We start from the raw sequence: 24,807 nt of genomic DNA, 5'->3' as shown, positions 1-24,807 counted from the left end.
TTATGCCATCAGGAAGGACTGGCCAGGAGTGGGGACAGCGAGCTGTGCTGGCTGTGTCTCTGGAGAAAACAGTTGTTGGCCATCCTGTTTGCACCAGGGCCACCTCGCTCGTTCCTTCTCCCCTGCCTCCTTGCCTCTGCTTCTACCTGTCAGTTACTTCTTCCTCCTGCATTTGCCATCGTCCTGCTGGTTCTACTCCTTGCCTACCCATCCGCAGGGAAGAGAGCAAGGAGCCAGAGAAAGGCGGCATACAGATGAGGGCAGGCTACGCTCTCTCTGCCACAAAGGCAAGAGGGGAAAGATCTCAAAGCTTCTCAGACCAGTGTGGTTCCCTGGGAAGCTCTGGTTATTCCTGGTCAGGGCTTTCAGGCCATGTTTTCCTATGTGAGCCTGGCTGTGTTCCTTGCCCAGGGTCCAGCCGCCTGGAGTGAAGTTTTTCCCTGTCCATACAGATGGTGACAGGAGTTGGAGACCAGGAATGTCAGACACGAGATGGTCACCATGGGTCAGCTGCTGTCCTTTCTGCCCTTGGAGGAAAAACACAAAATGAAATGCACCTGAACATCATCCCGCCTCCTCACCTGTTTGGCCAGAATCCTCGCCGTCAGTCTTACAGTCTCGGAGGGATTCCAGTTTTCCCCAAAAACAACCATGGGAGAACACTCTAGCTTGTGCATGGGCCAGTCTTCTTTCTGGGAAGATTGAAAACAATTATCACGCACACACATAGAGCCCCTTGTTCTTCCAAACTTGGGCACCTGTCTGTCACCTGCCTCAGCTGTCAAACTGCAGGGGCGAGGGACCTGGGTTTTAGCCCCCCCCCCCCATTCTGGCTCTGCTCTCTCCTGGTTCTCTTCTGAATCTACCCTCGTACTAACGCAAACACAGATGAGGGCCTGTCAAGACCGTGGAAAAGTCTGGAAGGAAAGCAAGGACTGGGAATAAGTAGCAACAAACTATGCAAAGATTCACTTGATTAACAAAAGCAGCAGAAACTGTGTTCCTTTCTTTCCCATTTTGAGGTTCTTGTGCCCCAGCGAGAGGGTGAAGGATGTGCACACATCACTGGGTCGCACACATCACTGGGTCGGGGGAGGGGGAGGGGAGAGGGTTGGGGGGCTGTGAGATGGGTAAGGCGGGGGGGGGGGAGTGGAGGAGGGGAGGAGCCTCAGAGGCCGGAGAAGACAGTGATCCCAGGTCTAGGGAGTAAACGGTGATGCCGAGGCTGGTGCCAAGTTTCACGTGAGACAACCGGGCAGTGACCTGGCCTCAGACAGGGCATCGCTGACTGATGAAAACCAGTTTTGGCATCGAGGAGCAAGAGGCTGCTGGGAACAGAAGCTGGATGTGGAACCTGGGAGAAACAGGCGAGGGCCGTGGGAGATGCCTGTGAGCCCGCAGGTGTTCGGGGGTGCACAGACGTGCACTCTCGCAGTGAGATGCATTCCCTCCTGTTCTGCCCGCAGCCGCCCCCAGCTCGAAGTGGAGCCATCTGGGCCCAGCTCTCACTCAGGCTCCACAACCACAAACACTTCCCCGCTGCCCTCGCAGGAGGTCTCGGTCCTGCTCCCTTCTCGACAGCCCGGCCTCTCTCACCGTATCAGCCACCCCGCCTTCCACCCAGATGCACTTCTGTGCCTTTGGCCCCACGGACTCGCTCAAGGGAGGAGCCAGGGATCCCGTGGAGCAACGCAGTCATGCGTTCTCAACGCAGAACCGTCTAATGGCAGATGGTGAGGTCCCAAAGATGGCCTGCAAGGCCCCACGGGCTGGACACTCCCTCTGTGACTCCACCCTCCGCATGGGCCACAGCAGTGTCCTGGACATCTCCTGAGCACCGCCAGCCAAGCTCCAGACCTCCTGCACGTGCGGTCTTCTGGCTGGCACACTCCCTCCCTCCCTCTTCCTCTCCAAGCCTGGCTCCAATGTCACCTTCTCAGGACCCCAGCTGTGATCACCCTGCCAAAAGTGACACTGTCCCCACCACTCTCCCTTGCCTTACTTTCTCACTGCTGGAAATGGTACATATTTGTCAGTGTATGGCTTGGTATCTACCTACCCTCAATAAAATAAAGCACCCAGAACCTCTACGTGTGCCTGACACTTACAAGGCACTCAATAAAGCCGCGAATGAAAGATGTCGCCCTGCCCCTTCCCTTCAGCCCGAGAAGGAAGGACCTGGTGTCACCTTGTGATTAACACAGTAAGGTGGCACAGCCCTTTGGCTCAAGGTCTGTCCCAGGAGTTCCACAGAGTTAAATGATGCCACGGTGCCGAATATAACTAAGGGCAGGGAGAGAAAGAAACAACAAGAGAAGCTCAAGGGGGAAGAGGCTGTTTACAGCCAAAGCCTATAATGAGAGCACAGTGCTGAGGCAGGTGGGTCTGGCTCCCTGCAGACCCATCGGCCCCCACCAGACACAGCCCTGCAGAGTGAAGAGGGAGACACAGACAGGGTCCCGGGACGCCGGAGGGACACGGGGAGCACTGTGACCCCAGGAGCTCTAAGAAACGTCCACTTTACGACACCGTCTCTATCCCTGAGGGGTCTTTAAGCTGCTGCTTTTATGAACTGGGGGTGGTGCTTTGGTGTTGACCAACACCAATAAACTCCTGGGAAAAAAGAATTTAAATATTAACATTTGTTAATATAATTTGTTCATTACTTATGAACACAATTTATTGCTGCAACTAATCTGAAATTTATGAAAATAAATTTTGAAAAGTTTAATATATAAATCAGACACAGTAAGAGAAGCACAGCCACAATGATGATCAGAAAAATTATAATACGCTGTAATAAGTTATTTAAAACTTAAAAAACAATTCATGTATTTGTGTTTTCCTCAAAGACTTGAAAGATACATCCCTATAAATTTGCCTTTTGGACTTGGAAAGAAGACAGACAGACTCTGGAGAATGGCAGTGGATTTTCAAAAGCACAACCACTGACAACTGTAATTTCAGTAGCTTTTGTAGGTGTGCTCTTTCCTGGAGCATTAGTATGGCATTTAGCCACTGGTTTTCAACTACTGACTTAGTGAATGCCCTATTCTCTATAGGTGATGGACACCCCTAATTTCTTAGTCTGTTTGGGCTGTTCTATCAGGGTAGCTATAAACAACAGAAATGTATTGGTCATAATTCTAGTAGTGGCTGGCAAGTCCAAGTTCATGCCACTGTCAGATTCAGCGTGTGACTAATTTGAAATCAATGTGACTCTAGAATACACAGCACCTGCAGATACGGATGTAAACGTCCTCCAAGGCAAGGGAACCCAACTGTAAGGCAGTTGCTGGGGGGCAAGTGGAGTGCATGCCGGGCTGGGCCGCAGGGAACCCGCACACCCGTCCCGCTCTGCGGCCACGAGTGCCAAGCTGGCCTCTTAATCCCTGTGCGTCTGCCTCCTGGGCTGTAAATAACATGATCCCTAAGTCACTTAACAGGTCCAGAGCTCGGAGTCTGTGAGTTTACACCTTCGAATGGTGATATCAGACACAAAGTCTGAAGACAGCTAGCAGATGCAGCACCTTCAAAGAGGGACAATCAGGCACCTGTGCAAACATGCAGGGTGCTGTGGGGATCCAATAAGCTCAAGCACAAGCAGCACTGAGAACAGTGCCTGGCACACACAGTGGGGCACCTCCAACACAGGCTGCAGCTCTCCGCTGACTGGTTCATTTCTTCATTCATTCATTCATTCAACAAGCGGAGCAACTGGCCCCAGAGGCTGGGATGAGCCACAGGAGAACACAGAGGGGTGAAAGAACAACTATAATTAGCTCCAGTCCAGCACCAGGCACTGAAGTCAGATAGCTGGGGAGGCTGCAGGAAAGACTCATACAACCTTCATCACGGGGACTTACCACTGTAACAATGTTTCACTTTTCTTTTTGTGAGGACTGGTAAATACCACAATGACAGGCACTGCACAGTTTTAATACTTTTTTTTTTTTTTATAAATCTTTTTATTTTATTTTATTTTATTTTTTATTTTTGACAGGCAGAGTGGACAGTGAGAGAGAGACAGAGAGAAAGGTCTTCCTTTTGCCGTTGGTTCACCCTCCAATGGCCGCCGCGGTTGGCGCGCTGCGGCCGGCGCACCGCGCTGTTCCGATGGCAGGAGCCAGGTGCTTCTCCTGGTCTCCCATGGGGTGCAGGACCCAAGCACTTGGACTATCCTCCACTGCACTCCCTAGCCACAGCAGAGAGCTGGCCTGGAAGAGGGGCAACCGGGACAGGATCGGTGCCCCAACCGGGACTAGAACCCGGTGTGCCGGCGCTGCAAGGCGGAGGATTAGCCTAGTGAGCCACAGCGCCGGCCAGTTTTAATACTTTTTAAAAAGGAAGGAGGCAGTTGTGCTGTAAGCCTGGAGTTCAGACCGTGATGATGCTCACGTCCCACATCAGGGTTCCTGGGTTTGGCCCCTGGCTATCTCCTGACTCCAAGCTTCCTGCTTAAGCTGACGTTAGGAGGCTGTGGTGATGGCTCAAGTGATTGGATACCTGCCGGCTGTGTGGGCGACCTGCTTTCCCATCCCAGTCCCAGCGCTGATAGCATCTGGGGAGTGAACCAGAGGACAGGAGCTCTGTCTCTGTGCTTCTCAAATTTAGAACAATACATACATACTCAGGACGTGAGGAATAGTCTCTGGTAGAAAAGTCACAAAGGTCTGAGGCATCGTTCAGAGAGATGGTCCACGTATCTTAAAGGACCAGACACAGGCAACTTGCTCTGATTTTATTCAGAAAAAATTTTTAAGTCACCTGATTGGAAAAATTGGGGGAAAAAAATTAGGCTAACCTGATGAATAGGGATGAATGTGATTTAGTAGTTTTATTTTCAAATATGGCAGTTCTGTTGTAAACAGAGTGGCTCTGTAACTCTTTACTGCTTTTTTAAAAACATTATCAGTTTTTCTAAAAATTATTCATTTTTCTTCAAAATTCAAGCTATTATTTATGCCTTGATTACAGTGATTCTAAAATTGTATGCAGGGGCAGCACTGCCGTGCAGTAGCTTAATCCTCCAAGTGTGGCGCTTGCATCCCATACGGGCACTGGTTCAAGTCCCGGCTGCTCCTCTTCTGATCCAGCTCTCTGCTATGGCCTGGGAAAGCAGTACAAGATGGCCCAAGTCCTTGGGCCCCTGCACCTGCGTGGGAGACCCAGAAGAAGCTCCTTGCTTCTGGCTTCGGATCGTCTCAGCTCTGGCCGCTGCGGGCATTCTGGGAGTGAACTAGCAGGTGGAAGGCCTTTCTGCCTTTCCCTTTCCCTGTCTGTAACTCTACTTCTCAAATAAATACATAAATCTTTAAAAAAATTGTTTATGTAAAGTGGAATCCCATTTTCCAGAAAAACAATATAGACATATACGTTGAGTCTTCAAGAAGGTCACGGAAAATGAGTAATTCTTTGCATTGATGTAAAGTTTAAAAAAAAAAAGATTTATTCATTTATTTACTTATTTGAAAGGCAGAGTGATTTGGGGGAGAGAGAGAGAGAGACAAAAAGAGAAAAAAATATGTTCCATCTGCTGGTTCACTTCCCAAGTGGAGTGGCTGGGCTGTGACAGGCCAAAGCCAGGGGCCAGGAACTCCATCCTGGTCTTCCATATGGGTGCAGGGACCCAAGCACTTGGGCCATCCTCCACTGCTTTCCCAGATGCACTGGCAAGGAACTGGATCAAAGGTGGAACAGCAGGACTCAAACCAGTGCGCACATACATACAGGATGCTGGTGTTCCAAGTGGCATCTGCAGTCAGAACACTGGCCTCTAAACTTACTTTCTCACTCCTTTTTTCCCAGTAAGTGTTTAAGTACTCTCACACATGCACACAAAAGGGTTCAGAAAGACACCCAGCCAAGCATTTGCCCTAGTGGTTTTCTCTGGAGACACGACTATGGACACTTGTTCTGCTCTTTTCCTAGTCTGTGCCTCCTGCACTTTCTGTAAGGAGCACAGATTGTTTGTGTTATGCACGTAAGCCATCAAATCTACAGACATGGAAGGTACAGCAATTTTTTGCACGGATGGATGGTCTTCTTTTTAAACTTCTAATTCATTTCTGGCCAAGGCAGCAACTGCTGTGCGTGACTTTCATTTCTGTGCGAGGACAAGTATGCTTAAAGATGCACAAAGGCTTGCAAAACTGGCGCACCAGCATTCCCAAACACTACGAGAACAGAGCGACGATTATGGCATGCTGGTTCCTGCTAGCAAACGACATGCTGCTATTATGGTTTGCGTGATAGGCTGGGTGTTCTCCTGATGCCCGCGGACTGGGGGCTTGGTTCACGGCTGATGGATTAAAGGTGGGAGCTGGTCTAATCACGGCATCTGGGTGGGCCCCGTGGGAGGTCTCCAGGTCACTGTGGTTTGTCCTCCCCTCCAAGGTTGTTCTCCCCAGGGGGTTGGCTATGAACGCTGAGTCCTCTACTTCCTGGATTTGTTCCTCTGCAGACACCAGACTAACGGGGACACCCGACGGTGTCCTCCAAAACCGTGAGTCCGAAACTTCCTTCCTCCTGGCTCCTCTGCGGTACCTGCTATGCAGTGAGAAAAGCTCAGTGATGCAGCTGCGCTCCAGCACCAGGAGCCCGGACTCTCCTTGTAGAAGCCCCCTGTCTACCTAGTCCAGCATCTGGTGCTTGTTAGCCTCGTGCAGCTTCCCAAATGGTGTACTCTGTACTCGTCAGGTGAGATTTCTTACAGTGTGGAAGAGCTAGCAGTCCTCTTAGGATGTCTGCCTCGCACTGCCACCATCTTTGAGAGGAAGAGTGCAAATGCAATCCCCTGCTGAGTCACCTCCGTTGCAGGCAAGGGTGGCCCTGCCGAGCCATGTGGAGTGAGAGTGAGCACACACTCAGCCAGCCACACACACTTCCAGGGACAACGCTCAGCATTTACAGAAAAAGGGTGGCCCCGAGTTTAAGACGCTTCCCAAGGTGCGCTGAGTGCGAACTTCCCCAGGACTGAGCCTGGGACTAAGGCTGCAGTCAGGGTCTGGCAGGCCCTTACCAGACTCCGTCTGCGCTTCAGTTACTTCCAACTCCAAGACCAAGGTCTAGAATTTCCCCACCTTCTCAGCCACACGTTCTTGCTACTGCTTTTCTATCAGGACACGCCCCCTCCCACCTGCCACACTCTCAGCCCCACCATTATTACAAAACACAAAAGTTGTTTCCTTTGTTAAATAAACAAACTCTAGCATCTTCCACCACACGATGATTACTCTACCTGGCAACTTTCTAAAGCTGTTCTCTCGTACATACCGAGGTCCAATTTAATGAAGTCTGGATGAATAATGGACTTAGCTTTCCAGGCATGGTTATAAAAATAAATACAGTTCATTAAAACACACAGGTTACAAAACAGCAAACCTGACTAAAAAGGAATTTCTACTTCTTTCATATTTCCTGCCCTGACCCTTTCATGCAGCATTAATTAAAATCTTTCCTCTGGCACAGTCACGCTGAGCCAAGTGAACTAGGAGGGTTGTCATCAGGACAAGACAGAACCAACCAGAACCAAACAGAGCAAAACCCTCAGGCGCTGCGGATACGGAGGAGGTGGGGAGATCAGCCGTGGTGACCAGGCGCTCTGGGGAAGAGGACACCCCCAGGGAAGGACCCTGGACCGGGTTATCCTGGGGACACTGCTGGCCAAGACGCCGCCTTGTCCACCCACAGGCCCCCAGCTCACAGTGACCTTTCTGTTGAGCACAGTCCGGTTGGTCCCTCAAGGCTACACCCCCTAGAGAGGCTGTGGCTCTGCTAATTTGTGTAAACTCACTGCATGATATCTGCCTCTCTCAGAAGGCCAGCCACTCCTCTGTCTCACACATTCCCACAGGGCCCTGGGCTCTGTGATAAGGTGGTGAAAGCCCTCCTCCCAGTTCCCCCACTGTTGACCTTGGGGAGTCACCAAACCACTTGGGAACTGTGTTCTTATCCACGAGAGGCCAAGCCCAGATAACCTCCTTTCCAAGGTCACGGGTGGCTGTGCATGCTGCTGCACGGTGCGATCCGTCTGCTGACTGCACGTGAGTGAGCTGAGTCTGGACAGTCGGCTGGGGCCGGGGGCCGGGGGGGGGGGGGGCGGGGAGCACTCAGCCACCTTCCCTCGCAGCTGGCTCTCCCCCACGCTGATCCCGTCCAAGCATTCCCTTAAGCTGAACCCTGAATACACTTTCTTCTGGAAAGAGCGTTCCGGGTTCCTCCCTCATGATCTGCAGTAGCACACCCTCGTGCCAGCCTTCGGTTCTAGGTACTTGCTTGATGATGTTTTTGTGCCTGCTCCAGGTCATCCCGCTCCAGTAGTGACGGATGAAAACCCTTAGCGGCCAGGTGAAACTACTGGAATAGATTCGTTAAACCCAGCTGCATCTCTAGAAACCTCTGGGACCTGCAGCTGTGTCACTGCTCGCCACCAAGGAGGCGTTCTGGTCCCAGACACCTACCAGAAGCACAGAACAACAGAATACAGGAGTATTCCCCAGCACTTGGCTGCTCAGCCAGGAGCGGGGCAAACGCCCCACCAGGAAGGTGGCAGGCAGCAGGCTGCAGCACCAGAACCCTGTAGCTCCTTCCTCCTCCCTGGGACTCCTTGCTACCCTTGTCTCATCACGATGTGACCAACGTCCGGTTCCTCTTCAGGGGGAGAGGAACAGCCGAGGTGCTCCCTGCGAAGAAGTAACCAGGCGATCCACTACGTACAGGCTGGGGTACCTGGGTAATGTGAGCCTCCCCCTAGGAAAGGCACCTTCCACGTGGACTCACAGATGAGGCTCCTGAGTCTGCAGATCTGGGGAGTCACCATGGGCACCTCACCTCCATCTGAGTGGCCCCAGACAATTCATCAGAGTACCGCCACCTGCTGCAGCCCTACAAACTGCGGCCCAGTGGGCACCGGGAGACACAGAGGGCGCCACAGGCTGGGCATTCTGAGGGTCTCCAGGTGGGAACTAACCATTCACGGCTACTCGGAGGAGTTGAGGCTGACACTGGAATACACCCCACTCACCTGGGGTACAACATTAGTGCTCCCAAATTCCTTGGATCCAACCATTCCTTTGGGTTAAAAACCTTAAATCAAGTATGCCATTTTCTTTATTCTTTGCATAAAACTAGCTGCAGTCCAGCCTGACTCGAACCAACTCAACTCTACTAAGGACCGTGATGCTATTATCCACAGTAACCCTTCACACTTATACACAGTACCAGAGTTTGTAACAGACTTTCAAATCCACTGTCACTTGGCCCTGAGACTCATCACGATGGGCACACTGCCCTCAGATTACAGTGGAGCAACTGTGACTTGCTAAGCCCCTAGACTAGCAAGCAGCAGCTCTGGGACCCGCAGCTGGGCCCCTGTCCTCCTGCTATTCCCCGTTACAGCATCTGAATGCCATGTGGTTTACTGCGCTTACATCTAAAACACCAGGATGGAATGAGCTCAGCTATCTGCAAGTGTCTAACACAGAAATGGCTAAGGTATCTGGCACGCCTGTAACTAAACCGCAAATTGCCAGGGCTCGCCGGTGTCTAAGTGCCACAGCAATCTAACTGCAGAAGATCCCATCCACGACTGGCAGGAGCCAAGGATGACCTCCTCCTCCAAACAAGGCATACCCTCCGAAAGTTCCAGGGCAAGCCCCATGCCCGTTCTCGCCTCCACATGGGCTGCCCACAGAGGGAGACACATAGGACCATGTGCAGAGTCTTCAGGGCCACCCGAAGACTGGTGTCTCCATGTGCCTCGCAGTGGCTGGGGGCAGCTGTCCCAGGAGCTCTGCCAGCAGAGGGGACAGTGGGCTCAATCATGTCTCCCACTGCTGCTGATGTTCTCTGAGGTCTTTCAGGGGCCAAAAGCACAGGCAGGTGAGAGAGGGAAACACGAACAAGGGACTGTCACCAGACGGGGCCGGGGGGAAGCGGTGGGCAGGTGCGTGACACCGTCACTTAGCGCCACCATTTTCCTAGGTGCAGTAATAGCGAATACAGGGGTCAGGTCAGAAAGTTTAGAAAACCCTACAAGCCTATTAAAGACTGTAAAAGGGGGCTGGCATTGTGGCACAGCGGGTTAAGCTGCCACCCGCAACGCCGGATTCCCAGTGGAGCACTGGCTTGAGTCTCGGCTGCTTCACTTCCAATCCAGCATTCCTGTTAATGCGCTCAGGAAGGCGGTGAATGATGGCTCAAGTCCTCGGGTCCCTGCCACCCACACACGTGGGAAACCTAAACAGAGTTCCAAGCTCCTGGCTTCGGCCTCGCCCAGCCCCGACCAATTGTCATTTGGGAGTGAACCAGTAAATGGAAGATCTCTCTCTGTGTGTCTAATTCTGCCTTTCAAATAAATAAATAAGACTGTAAAAGGTACTGAAGGAAGTAAAGGGACCACATGCCCCTGCCAACTGTTTATGCATGGGAAGTGTGTTCTGGGGATCCCACATGCCCCTACCTACTGTTTGCACATGGAAAGTGTGTTCTGGGGATCCCACATGCCCCTGCCAACTGTCTGCACATGGGAAGTGTTCTGAGGACCCCTACAAACACCATGAAGTCTGAGAAAGCTCCGTCCCTCAAAAGGCCCACCAGGAGTTCCTGCCACAGCTACCCGCTCGCCTCCCCACCACCTTGCCAGGAGGGCAAGTAGGGGAGACTCCTGTGCAACCCACCCCAAGTTGTAGCCCAGGCTCTGCCCCCTGCACACACTCAGAGCAGCCACCCTCTGGCTGCCCAACAGCCGTGCCAGGGGCTCACCACGGTCCATAATCAAGCCGGGTGCAAACAGCTCAAGGCCATGGCAGCTGTAAAGAGGGACTTCTAAAAACGCAGCCTTGCGACAGTAATGATTTTTAAATGTTCGGGATAGCACTTGAATGCTTTTCATTTTCATCTCTGCATTCTCCATTTGGCGCTGGCAGCCTAGGCAGCAAAGTGTCCACCCTAGTAATTCAGCTGCTTGCACCTGACGTGGTCCTCACCTGTCTTTCCCACCTGCACCTTCTTTTGCTCCTATATGTGGCCCCAACTGTCACTGAGCTGTCAACCCTGGGGCGGCACACACGAGGGGATCCACCTCAACCTCCTCTGCCACAACCCAGCTCTCCAGCTCTGGCCGTGAGGGCGCTGTGGGGTCCCAGTGTCCTGAGAGGTCAGGCCCTCCTGGCCAGCTGGCCCAGCACCTACCTGACACTCCACGTCGCAGTAAAAGGCCTGCTTGCACCTTCCGCATTTGGACAGTCCTTCTTTCCTTGAAAACAGAAAGGGCACGGTAGTGGCGAGAGCAGACCCGTGCAGCTGCACATGTTGTCATGCATTCATCACGAGAGCCACGTGGTCGGGCAGCAGAGCCGAGACTCACCTTGCCTCTCTCTCCCACTGCTCAGTGGCACCTGCCCACAGTGGAGGGGCCAGAGTCAGCCCTCGAGGAGTAGTGAGTCCCACAGTACACGCGTCAGCACGACCATACCCCACCAGCAAGAAGGGCACTGTCCAGGGAGATGCCGGACACAGGCCCTGACATAGGGACCGGCCTGGGACACCAAGGCCACATATCTGGATTTTCTTCCCCGCTAAAGGAGGGTACAAATAAAACCACCTTGGCGCTGGGGGTACACGTAGCCCTGGTGGCGAGCACTGCAGAAGGTGGAATCTGGGATTCCGATACAATCCAAATGCTGAACAGAACACTAAGCTCAAACAGAAGGCAAGTGGGCAAAGACCCATGGTCTTAAAATCAGCGTCCCTGGCTCAGAATGGTTTGCACACGCACCGTGTCAGTGCACCACTGAGCGGCTCCACCGCCTCTCACAGATGGGTCAGAAAGCTGGCGGTGCTCTCACTTTCCCGTGTCCGGTAGAGGACGGGGCGGTGTTGCTTCCGGCTGGTTGGTGTGAGTATGTGTGCTGCCTGTGACACGCCAAGGCTCTTCCACACGCGTGGAGTCACCTGGTTAAACCACACACGACAAAACTCTCCACTTTTTTTTTTAAAGCTGGTAACCCCCCACACTGTGGAAGTCGGGGTGCACGATCTGTGAAACCTGCAGCTGAATTTGTGCCCTGGAGACGCTGACCTGGTGAGGGGCCTTGCTGCAGCCACAGCGGCCACAGGGCCGCCTCCTGTGCAGCCCAGCAGAGCCGACGGGCGGGGCTGGCGCTTCGGGATTCGGATATATATACACTGTCACGCTGCAGAATCCTCCCCTGCTTCTTGTCAGTGAGTGGCAGTCACCACACTCCGCCCACGGAATCAAGAGAGTTTTCCAAAAATGCCACTGTTGGAACTCAACAGACAGCCTTGCAGCTTTCCCGACAGCCCTTGGATTCTGAGAAGCAGACTGAGGCTGTGTGGGAGGAAAAACACGTCTCGGGCTTGAGGCATAAATAAAGCTTCAAGTGTGCACACCTCAGCAGTTCAGAGGGGAGCCCACTGATTGGCCTGAGTCTCTTCTCTGGCCTGCCACTTGCCCTCCCTCCAACAGAAACTGGCCGCTGCTCTTAGGGCAGGACAGAAGGGGTGCCGTGAAGTGACTGGCCAGCAAGTGCTGAGCAATGCGTGCTGGGATGCAGTGCCACGGGCCGGCCGACCAGGCCAGGCCGGGAAATCTCTAAATTCTCTCTGAACATAGGTGTGTTAGGAAATGCATATGGGGTGAGGACATCCCACCTCCAGAACCCATCTAGCTGAAATCGTCATTTGCAATATTTGTCCTTTTAAGGCTGCAGACCCTGCTGAGAATCTGAGTGAAGCTACTGATCTTCCCTGAGGACCCTCCTCCTTCCTCAACCCCCACCCAAAAACCCACAACAGCTCAAGGGCTCCTGGGCCGTCTAAAGTCCCTACTCAGACTGCTGCAGGAGTTTGTGAAACCAGAGTCTGACCCCCTGGTGGAGAGGATTAGGGGGTGGCCACCTTTTAAAATGCACAGCCCAGCTCCAAATCATAGGAAAAGCAGCAGGGGTCATGAAGGTCTTCTTGCAGATTTCGGCCTCAACACAACATTCCAGGGAAAGAAAGGGCTACCGGGCACTTAGGGAAGTGAGAAAGCACTCTCCTGGGATTTCTTCCAGGCAGTGACCTTCCCCAAGGCTGGGCCTTCCTGGAACCAGCCCGTCACGAAGTCCACAGCTAGGAAGGTCCTTCCAGGGAGGTGAAAACCACCTTCAAGATGGCTCTAGGACACGGCTGCTTTCCCCTGCAGTGTTCTGCCATCTGCACTGCAAATGAGCCTGGATGAAGGTCAGGTACCTGAGCACTAAGCAGAGCCCTGGCCCCGGTGCCCAGGAGTCTTCTTTACCGCTGCACCCCAGCAGGGAGGGGAGAGCCAGTTGTGGTAAGGATGCTCCTGACAAGCAGGAGTGAACATCACCATTAGTCACCCTCCACTCTAAGTACCTCACTTCCACATTCTAGGACGAAACGGAAGAAATGCAGAGGGCGTTTCAGCTTCACGCTGCAGTCTGCTGGCCGCCTCACGGAAAGGCATTTGTGGGCTTGGTGGCACTGTGCATGGAACTGGCCACTTTCTTCTTGGAATACCATCTTTTTTATTTTTTTAAATATTTATTTATTTATTTGAAAGAGTTACACAGAGAGAAAAGGAGAGGCAGGGAGAAAGACAGCGAGAGAGGTCTTCCATCCACTGGTTCACTCCCCAGTTGGCCGCAACAGCCGGAGCTGCGCTGATCCAAAGCCAGGAGCCAGGAGCTTCTTTCAGGTCTCCCACGTGGGCGCAGGGGCCCAAGGACTTGGGCCATCTTCCACTGCTTTCCCAGGTCACAGCAGAGAGCTGGATCGTTAAGTGGAGCAGTGGGGACTTGAACTGGCGCCCATATGGGATGCCGGCACTGCAGGCGGCGGCTTTACTTGCTATGCACAGCCGGACCCTAGAATATCATCTTTTAAAAATTTAAAAAATAAATCTTCCTCTCCATCCCCAGAATTTTTTTTTTTTTTTGGCATGAAAGAACAGCTTGAGTGTTATTCAGCTTGAGCATCTGGCAGCTACATTATTGAAAAGAATGAACTGGGCCTGTTGCTTTCAGGGAAACAGTATTTGTTTCCTATGATAAAATCTGAGTTTTCAAGCAAAAATCAGAATTTTGGAAAACATGTATCTGCCATCCTGTGATTGACACCATCTCAATACTTCAGAATTTTGGTTTGAGATGGGTGGTGAATTTTTTTTTAAGATTTATTATTTATTTGAAAGGCAGGGTTACAGAGAAGCAGAGGCTAAGAGAGAAAGAATTTTTCCATCTGCTGGCTCACTCCCCATATGGCCACCGTGGCTGGACTTGGCCGATCTGAACCCAGGAACCAAGAGCTTCTTCCAGGTATCCCACATGGGCGTAGGGGCCCAAGGAGTTGGACCATCTTCCACTGCCCACTGCTTTCCCAGGTCATAGTGGAGAGCTGGATCGGAAGAGGAGCAGCTGGGATTAAAACTGGCGCCCATATGGGATCAGCACTGAAGGTGGCGGCTTTACCCACTATGCCACGGTGCCAGCCCTGGGTGGTAATTAAAAAAAAAAAAAAAGATTGGCTGGCGCTGCAGCTCAATAGGCTAATCCTCCGCCTGCGGCACTGGCAGACCGGGTTCTAGTCCCAGTCAGAGCGCCAGATTCTGTCCTGGTTGCCCCTCTTCCAGGCCAGCTCTGCTGTGGCCCGGAAGTGCAGTGGAGGATGGCCCAAGTTCTTGGCCGCCTCACGGGAGACCAGGAGAAGCACCTGGCTCCTGGCTTCGGATCAGCAAGGTACGCCGGCCGTGGCGGCCATTGGAGGGTGAACCAACGGCAAAAGGAAGACCTTTCTCTCTGTCTCTCTCTCTCACTGTCCACTCTGTCAAAAAAAAAAAAAGATTTATTCATTTGAAAGGCAGAGTGACAGAGAAAAAAGAGGAGACAGATATCTTTCACCTAGTGGTTCACTCCTCGAATGCCGGTAATAGCCACACATGGGCCAGGCCAAAGCTAGAAACAAGAACTCCATCTGTGTGACCCACATGGGTGGCAGGAACCCAAGCATCTGCTGCCCTCCCTAGCGCATTAGCAGGGAGCTGGATTGGAAGCAGAGGAGCTAAGAATTAGAACTAGTGCTCTGATACAGGATGCAGGTGCCCCAGGCAGCAGCTTAACCCACTGTGCCTCAATGCCCACCCTGGCAGTGATATTAAGTACTGATTTTTATAAATGGTTGATGAACTGACTCAACAATGCTAGAAGATCTGCATTAATTTAGTGAGCCAATATTTTCCAAGTGGCCAGTTACAGTGTTACAAAAGGCACAGCTAATAGAGTCATTCAAGGTAGAAGATAAGTCAAAGGATTTGAATGTAGCAGATATATGAAGTTCACTGAAATGGCTTCAGATCCCACACTGCAGCTGGCTTGTAAGATGGTCTCATTTAAGGGCCAGCACTGTGGCCCAGCCGGTTATAGCCCCGGTCTGCAGTGCTAACATCCCAAATGAGCGCTGGTCCGAGTCCCGGCTGCTCCACTTCCAATTCAGCTCTCTGCTGTGGTCTGGGAAAGTAGCAGAGATGGCCCAAGTCCTTGGGCCTCTGCACCCACGTGGGAGACCCGGAAGAAGCTCCTGGCTCCTGGCTTGGGATCGGCGCAGCTCTGGCCATTGTGGCCATCTGGGGAGTGAACCAGCGGATGGAAGACCTCTCTCTCTCTCAGCCTCTGCCTCTCCGTAACTCTACCTTTCAAATAAATAAATAAATAAATAATTTTTTTTTTAAAAAAAGGATGGTCTCATTTATTTAATATTCAACTAGAGACAGTATTTCCATTTGACTGAAAAGCCTACCAAAATATCCTTCTTTTTCCAATTACATATCTGTGGGAAGCTGGGTCTTTGCCATGTTCTTCAACCCAAATAATGCAACACCACAGACTAAATCCAAAAGCGTACTTGAGAATCCAGTAGCTTTCTGCAGATCTGGACACTGAAGAAATCTGTAAAAACGTAAAACGATACTGAAACTCTAATTCTTCTGCTTTGTAAAATATCTGTCATCAAAACACTAACATCCAGAATCTATAAAGAGCTCAAGAAATGCAACACCACTAAAACAAACAATTCAGTTAAGAAATTGGCAAGGCCAGCGCCGTGGCTTAACAGGCTAATCCTCTGCCTTGCGGTGCCGGCACACCGGGTTCTAGTCCCGGTTGGGGCACCGGATTCTATCCCGGTTGCCCCCCTTCCAGGCCAGCTCTCTGCTATGGCCCGGGAAGGCAGTGGAGGATGGCCCAAGTCCCTGGGCCCTGCACCCGCATGGGAGACGAGGAGAAGCACCTGGCTCCTGGCTTCGGATCAGCAAGATGCGCCAGCCTCAGCGGCCATTGGAGGGTGAACCAACGGCAAAAAGGAAGACCTTTCTCTCTGTCTCTCTCTCTCTCACTATCCACTCTGCCTGTCAAAAATTAAAAAAAAAAAAAAAAAAGAAATTGGCAAAAGACTTGAACGGGCATTTTTCAAAAGAGAAAATCCAAATATCCAACACACACTTGAGAAAATGCTCAGGATCACTAGCCATCAGGGAAATGCAAATCAAAACCATACTGAGGTTTTACCTCACTACAGTTAGAATGGCTCTCATTCAGAAATCAACAAGCGACAAATGCTGGCGAGGATATGGGGGGAAAGGCACCCTAATCCACTGTTGGTGGGAGTGTAAACTGGTGCAGCCACGATGGAAGACAGTATGGAGATACTTCAGAAATCTGAATATAGACCTACCATATGATCCAGCCATCCCACACCTGAGAATTTACCCAAAAAAATAAATCAGCATATGAAAGAGTTATCTGTACCCCCATGTTCATTGCAGCACAATTCACAATAACTAAGATATGGAATCAATCCAGATATCCATCAACTGTTGACTGGATAAAGAAATTATGGTATATATACACTACTACCTAGCTGTAAAAACAAAACAAAAAATAAAAGAAATTCTGTCTTTTGCAATAAGTAGTACATTAAAGTCATTTTGCTTCAAAGCTGCAATGGGGAGGAATCCAGGATCATTTTTTCAAAATGGGATCTGGGGTGGGAAGCATCCCACAAAGCATCCCCAGCCAAAGATGACACAAAGATCCATCACTTGAAACAGATGGGAAGGAAATAAGGGCTGACATTTTATTTACTCTGCAAAGCAAGTTCCTCCCTGCCATGCAGGCACATAAACCCACGGAGGTCTCAGGCAGAGGAACTAGGCAAGGCTGAGCCAGACCTTGCTGTCTAAGAACCTGATGGCGGAACACAACAAAAGGCTGGGGTGGGCGGGTGGTGCAGTGGTCAAGATGCCTTTTGGGCCGTCCACATGCCACTCTCGAGTGCCTGGGTCAAGTCTGGACTCTGCTTTCCATTCCAGCTTCCTGCTCATACACACCCTGGGAGGCAGCAGGTGATGGCTCCAGTAGTGACATCCCTAAGACCCACATGCCAGACCCAGCATTCACTTCCTGGCTGCCAGCCCAATACAAGCATTTGGGAAGTGACCCACCAGATGGAAGATCTGTGTCTGTCCCTGTGTCTCGCTGCCCTTGATGTCAATTTTTAAAATCCAAAAATGAAAACAAAACAGTTGAAAGGCCTTGCCTGGCTCTTGGGCAGATTTCACTGGTTGCTCACTGAGTCAGCTGCCTGCTTCCGTGTGAATTCTCTTATATCACACAGGTCCCGCTGAGCCCACCACCTGGCCCTCAGAGTGAGGACAGACCGGGACAGCTGTGCCAGCTGCCACTGCTCACAGGAAACAACCTAAGGACCTGCACTGCTCTAACTAGCAGTCGATGAGTGGGGAGGGAGCTCCATATGAGCGCCCAAAACAGGGGCTTCAGTGCCTCCTTGAGCCAGGGAGAGATGCAGACTCATCATGGGCCTCATGACTGAAACACTCAGCTCCGTCCGTGTTTGTGCTTGAGACAACGGGCGAGGAGGAGTTCCTGCCAGTGCAGGACCATCGCTGGCTGAAGGGGCACGGCCAGAGGAAAAAACTTTCGATGGCCTATCCACTTTCACCTAAGATTCTGCAAGGCGTCTGGAATCAACTCCGGCCCTGCAAGAGAAGCAACGTGCAGAAGCGCGCCACCTGATCTGGACTGCCCTGGAGGTTTGGGCAAGACCATGCAACACAAAGACAACAAAATGTCCCTCAAATTAAAAAAAAAAAGGGGGGGAGGGGGCTGAAATAGCCCCCAGAGGAATGGGACTACAAAGAAAGCTAAAAGCAATCACCAAAACCTCTCTCACAATGGTCCTCAACCTTGGCTGCCTGGGCAGGGCACCCTGCAGGCGCTAGAGCTACAGGCCTGGGGGCCCTCTTCTCTCTGAGAAGCCGGCTGCCGCAGGAGCACCTCTTCCGGAGAGCAAAGGCTAGGCACTGAGTGCACCAGGTGTGCAGCTGTCTTGATGATGAATGTTTACGAACAACAAGGTGGCTGCTGTGTTTTCTACAAGCCAGGTGCGGCTTTCTCTGCACTCTGGAGTCCCGGTACTGAGGCTCTCCGCCTGCCCGCCTCTGATCCCTTTTTCTTTCTGGTGTTTGCTGTTCATGGGACCGCGGGCAGGTTATTGAACTCTTTCTGAACCTTGTTTCCTCCACTGTTAAGATGAAGATGTCACTTCTACCTCATCGGTTTGCTAGGAAAATTAATCGAGGAAATTCAAGACCCGTGTTCGATGCAACACTCAGAGCATGGTAAATATTCGGGAAACCTCAGTACCGCCAGCACACTTTTAATTAGTCCTCGCACTTCTGTTGTTTTAAAACAATGTCAATGGCTGCAACCTTTAGCACAGTCTCGCTCAGATTCATAGTTAGAGGATTTATGTTTCTAAAGCCTTTGTTTTACGGGCAAATATCTACCCTGCTGTGAACAGAAGGGCTCTTTGAACTTAAGAAATGGTTCTTGCACAAAGGGGGAAAGAAACATTACAGAGCAATGCAAGTATTTGATTATTAGTGACTGGAACAGAACGGCGAAGACACGCTCCTGTCATTTTCCACTGGAGGAGACGCGCACAGTGATTAATTTCCTTGCTTTTAAGAGTCGGAAGCCGTGAAGATCAACAAGTTGGAAATGTAATTAACAACTCCCGCTAGTTAATGCGTTGCCGCAGGTGCTGCTGGTCTAGATAAAACGGATCTGATTCTGTAAGCTCCCGACTTTCTGCTACTGAAATGAATGCTTGGTGGGTTTCACCATGAAAGCAAACGACACTGGGCATACGGGGGGTTTGCAATAACAATTACTTTTAACTAACGGTGACAGAAGAAGTGACAAGTATGCCCTGAACAGAGGCAGCCCCGGTGAAATGAAAAAGAGAGAGGGGAAAAAGGCCCAGCGGCGCAGGAGCACTTCACCGTGGGCTGGAACAAGACAATCAGAAACAAAGTCAGCCGCCCACCCGGACAGGGTGCTTACACTGGCAAGGCCTCCAATCTTGTTGGAGAGAAATAAAAATCGGAGGAATTGTGGCAGAGCCCTATTATAACCCTGGTCGGGGGACAAGGATAATACCGGGCTACAGGTTTTTGTGCAGCGGTGAGAGATGCTGCACGTGCACTTTAATCCACAATGGAAGCGCGGGAGGGACCCACGTGCAGCAGGGGGCTTCTCCCTGAGCGTTCCTGCCAGCACCAGGCTTTGTGCTGAGCCTTGTTAAAAGTTACAGCCTGAGTCCTCTGGGGGAGGCAGGAAGGTAGCAGCTAATGGGTTTTCCCAGCTGTTCCTGGAGCCGCCACTGACACAGAGCAGGCTGGGCCTGGGGGTCAGGCTGCTGGCTGGCCTTGTGAGAACGCAGTGACACTGATTCAGGATTTGGTTTAATGCAGGCTCTGGCCGAGAAGGAAAAATCTTCAGGAAGTTTCCGGATAGAGGAGAGAAAGATCTGGCCTGCAGCACAGTGAACTTTCTTCCCTTCTGTCACTGGAAAACACCCACATCCAAACCTCATCCTGCAGGCCCCGTACAATCTCTAGAAGATTTTTCTCAGAAAATGAATGTGCTCCTTTTTAAAATGCCACGTTTTCCTCTGGAAATGCTTCCTAACTCTGGTGCAAGATCACAGTGACACTTCCTCGCTACTTTCATCCTCACTTCTCGAATGCCCGCTGATGGAGAATCCAAAGGGAAAGACACAACTAACGCCCTTCTTTCGAATTCTGTCCTCTCACAAAGATGCCGGCAATAAATAACATCTTCCAGTTCGTCCAAAGGTGCCGTCAACAGCCAGGCATTACCACCGGCATTTCGTGATCAATGCCGGTCTCTTCAGATGCTCCCACGACCGACCGACCACTACAGCTCTAATTTGCACAACACTCTCACGACTAAATATAAAGTTAAATGACAAAAGCAAATGTCACGTAAACCTAACTATTTTAATACTTAAAATACTCCTAACAATACTCCTCACTTCAACATTCTATCCACAGAGTGAGAAATAAATCGCCCTAACAATACCTTTATAATCTCAGGCTAAAGGTGAGTTCCTGGAACATGGCTGGGTCCTTGGCAACCAGCAATGCACATTCACACCTTACCCCAGAGGGACTGTACCCTGGGATGGAGGCCCTGGAGGACACGGGAGTCAAGACAACAGCACTGTCTCTCTCTCTCTCAGGAGAGAGCATAATGCACAGAACAGCAGGGTGTGGGATAAATGGAAACTACTGTAAAATACACAGGAGGCAGCGGACAAATACCATGGGGAGATCCGTGGGTGGAGGTGGTTAAGGTGGAGAGAGAGATGCAGTTTGGGCTGGACCTTCCTTGAGTTTGCACAGAAGGAGAAGGCGTCCCTGGCAAGGTGGCCAAGGACGAGGAAGGGAACCATGCAGATAAGAGTGTTTGGGGCCACTAAGCAACCATAGAAGAATGGAGAATGGCAGGTGCTGGGAAGATCACCTACACGGAGCTGAGGGTCTAAGTACAACATGGGAGTGGGGGTAGTGCCAGATGGGGTGGGAAGGGACTTCATATGGAGGACTTGAGCAGCCTGGATTTTGTCCTTCAGAAAACAAGGATGCAACAAAGGATTCATTTCCAAGAAGAGCAGAGCTGCACACTCAGAGAGGTGCCAAGCCTGGCCACAGGGCCACTCTATGGCTCAGCAGCAGAAAGGAAAGCGTTCATTGCACATATTTTCGGAGACAGCCAGGCAACACTGCTTAACAGCCATAGCCTCTTGCTGCGTGCTGGGGTCAGAGATGAGTGACATCTAGTTCTTGCACAGGAGCAGCAAGCATGACGAAGGCGGTGCACACACAGGGCTGTGGGAGCAAGGGTGCAGGGAATGAATCCAGCCTGCAGGGGTGAGGACCGACTCAGACACTGAGGAGGTCAGCTGGGCAGAGAGGGACACAGGAGGGTCAGCAAGGTCTCTGCACCCCCCTCTCCCGTACCCCGCCCCCAAACCACTGGGGTCTGCAGGAATGAGATGAGCACAGCAGGGCGGGCCAGACTCACATCTCCTGCTGCTCATCAGACAGCCCTGCCCTCAGAGAGGTCCAGCAGGGCCACTCTGCAGAGCCACAGAAAGAGGAGGTGGACTGTGGGCTTCCTCTCCCTCTGCGTCTATAAAGTACTTGGCAGCCTGGCATCTTGGATGGCCTGAGCATGCACCCAAATCAATTAAACATTGGGTCAAACAAGCACACCTCTTCTTCCTTGTTAATTTCAATGTTTTTAGGTTGAAAAACCCAAGAGGATTTTGTAAAAGTGATATTTAGGAATGTTTCATCCTGTGCCTAGGCAAGCTACATTCTACTACCTTTTGAAATGGGTACCCTTGGGGCCAGCGCTGTGGCATAGTGGGTAAAGCCACCACCTGCACTGCCAGCATCCCATGTGGGCGCCAGTTTGAGTCCTGGCTGCTCTACTTCAGACCCAACTCTCTGCTATGGCCTGGGAAAGCAGTGAAGATGGGCCAAGTCCTGGGGCTCCTGTACCCACATGGGAGACCCAGAAGAAGCTCCTGGCTCCTGGCTTGTGACCTTCTGGGGAGTGAACCTGTGGATGAAGACCTCTCTCTTTGCCTCTGCTTCTCTGTAACTCTGCCTTTTAAATAAACAAATAAATCTTTTAAATATATATATATATATATATATACACATACATATACCCTCACAGAGCTGCTCTTTTAACACAATGTGGGGATGTTACAATTGCATTAGACCTAAGTATTTTTATTATAATTCTTGATTGTGAGGGAGGGAGGAAGAAGAGATCCCCTATCTGCCTGTCCACACCCCAAATGCCCAAAATGGCAGGGAATGGGCTGAAGCCAGGAACCAGAAACTTAATCCAGGTCTCCGACATGGGTGGCAGGAACCCAACTGCTTGAGCCATCATCACTGCCTTCCAGGGCCTTCCCTAGGAAGCTGCAGCTGAGTACCAAACCCAAGCACGTGGATACGGGACATGGGTGTCTTAACTGCTAGGCTAAACATCCACCCGGGGCCTCCCATGCTCAGTTTCTGTAAGTCACAAGCCAGGTGCTGCAGCTAAACTTGGTGGGTGGCAGAACGTTCTTGATGACAAACGTGGGCTCCAGTGAGGGAGCCTGGGGCTACAAGCAGGCCACACTGGCTCCTTCTTGCAACTCCTTTTGCTGCTCCTTGCCACCACCTAGGCACCAAACCAAACAGATGGAAGCCCCTTGAAACATTTGCCAAGACGGGCAACAAGATTAGGGTTTCCAAACAAGTTAGAAAGGGCCCCTAGCCTTCACAGTAGCTGATGTATAACCAGCACACTTGCTCCGTGGAGATAACATGCAAAAGACACACAAACGCCCCTGGACCGCAAGCCCCCGAGGCTTGGTCTCTCTACCAGCCTCTCTGTTCAGAGCCTCTCTTTTTCTTACTTAAACTTTCCTTCTTCTACCCTCACCGTTGTGTCCGGTCTCCTAAATTGTCTCCGACACCAGGACAAGAACCCAGACTCATCTCAGCAGCTCTGCACCAACAGTGCTCCCCTGAGCACAAGAGCGAGCTAGAAAATACTCCACGTCAAAACCAAGCTTCCTTCCACACAGCCTCTGCTGAAACCTCACAGAGTTCACGGCACTGAGGGCAAAACGAAGACGAACAGAATCTTTAGAATGTCAGGGATTTTTCTTTTTCCAATGACACAAAACCCAAGAAATATTCCATAAATATAAACAGTTCTTGAATGAGTTAAAAAACAGAATTCTTACCCTTGGCTCAAAACCAACTTTCTCCTCCTGCTGAGCTTTTAAAACCACGCAAGGCTGGGGCTGCAAACAGCAACCGCCTCTGCTCCTGGAACTGTCGGCAGAGCGTTCTTCAGCACCATCCCTACACAATCACCGCCACGGTGAGGAACACTGGCAGGGTGTCAGCCAGCACCCTCCGCCCTGAAGAGTCTTCCCTGGCACGCACAGAAAAGGCTCCCACAGTCCAGTCGTGTCTCCTGTTGTCATGGATTTTTTAAAAAAAGATTTATTTTTTTATTTTAAAGAGTTACAGAGAGAGAGAGGTAGAGACAGAGAAGTCTTCCATCCATTGGTTCATTCCCCCAATCGCTGCAACTGACCACAGCTGAGCTGATCCAGGGCCAGGAGCTTCCACCTGGTCTCCCACGTGGGTGCAGGGGCCCAAGGCCTTGGGCCATCCTCCACTGCTTTCCCAGGTGCATTAGCAGGGAGCTGTGTTAGTAAAATGGAGCAGTTCCGACACCATCCTAGGCTCTAGCCCGGCTGCCACTGCTGGAAGCCAGGTAGCCACTTGGCCCAACCACCGGTGTCAGCCCCACCCCCATCCTAAGGGGATTCCCTGCTCCTACTTCCTTGCCCGCCCTGCAGCAAAGTTTTAGAAGGACCTGTTCCTGAACACGTGGCTCTCTTTCTCTCCATCTCCTGATCTGTCTCTGGATCTCTCTCTTATACTTTCCTTCTCTATTTTCCTTCTTCACCCCTTCCCTCCAGTCTGTGAGGTTTCCCCCAATAAACCCTTTCCCTTACTTTGGTGTCTGTGTGTTTTGTAGCTGGGCCTTACAACCTGGATTGGAAGTGGGGCAGCTAGGATTCCACCGAAGCCTGCTGCAGGTTAGGGCTTTAATGGCCCTATTGTCATGGATTTCAACATGACTCCTTTCAAGAGCCAGGATCTAAAATCCTTGGGGTTGAAGTAGACAGGCATATAGGTTAAAATTAATTAGGTTTGTGAGCTGGAAGACCACGCCTTCACCACGCCCCTGTGTGACCTCATGTCCCTACCTGGCCACACCTGGGTGCCCACCAGCCAATCAGGTTAATTAACCACTTCCCTTTGGAAGCGGGTTAAAAGCCTGAGACATGGTGTGTCTGGCCTTCTCTACGGCCCTGGCCTCTTGCCAGGAGGGGGCTTGCTGTAGCTCTGCACTTCCAGGGCACGTGGCCCGAAGACCACCTAGGCTTCCTGACCTAGATACTCCTGGTTCCTGCTGCTGCTTGGTATGAGCCCATATTTACCTCTCTCTCTTAAATAAAGCTCTCATTCTCCTATGCATCTTTCTCACTAAATAAAGGCTTAAAATGCACCATGCTGCCTTGTTTATCTGTGCCAGTATTTAGAATTCTAATCTAAATATTAGGCAAGAACCCTCTCGGGCTTATTAATACTGGGGATTTAGTAATAAGCCCAGGGTGAAATCGTATGGCACCCCAAATTCCGGTAGCAGTAGTGGCAGCCCAGATAGCACTTTTGGGGAACTTTAAAGGGCCACATTTTCATGTAAAATTTAGGGGGTCATGTCCGATTTCAGGGTTACTATCTGA

General features: G+C 51.2%; 1 protein-coding gene across 1 annotated transcript in view; it reads right to left on the bottom strand.

Annotated features, from left to right (window-relative positions):
* SMYD2 (SET and MYND domain containing 2) overlaps nucleotides 1-24,807 on the bottom strand; it is a 52,686-nt gene that overhangs the window by 17,469 nt on the left and 10,410 nt on the right. The window contains exons 2-3 of the mRNA XM_062210341.1: nucleotides 11,194-11,257; nucleotides 582-692 (exon numbers count right to left, since the gene is read on the bottom strand). Of these exons, the coding sequence (XP_062066325.1) occupies nucleotides 582-692; nucleotides 11,194-11,257 (175 nt within the window). The remainder of the gene's footprint in view (nucleotides 1-581; nucleotides 693-11,193; nucleotides 11,258-24,807) is intronic.

Source organism: Lepus europaeus, chromosome 14 (assembly GCF_033115175.1).
Source record: "Lepus europaeus isolate LE1 chromosome 14, mLepTim1.pri, whole genome shotgun sequence".
In the NCBI taxonomy this organism is placed as follows: Eukaryota; Metazoa; Chordata; class Mammalia; order Lagomorpha; family Leporidae; genus Lepus; species Lepus europaeus.
The sequence above is the reverse complement of the archived record's forward strand: the minus strand, read 5'-3'. Positions and strand labels throughout refer to the sequence as shown.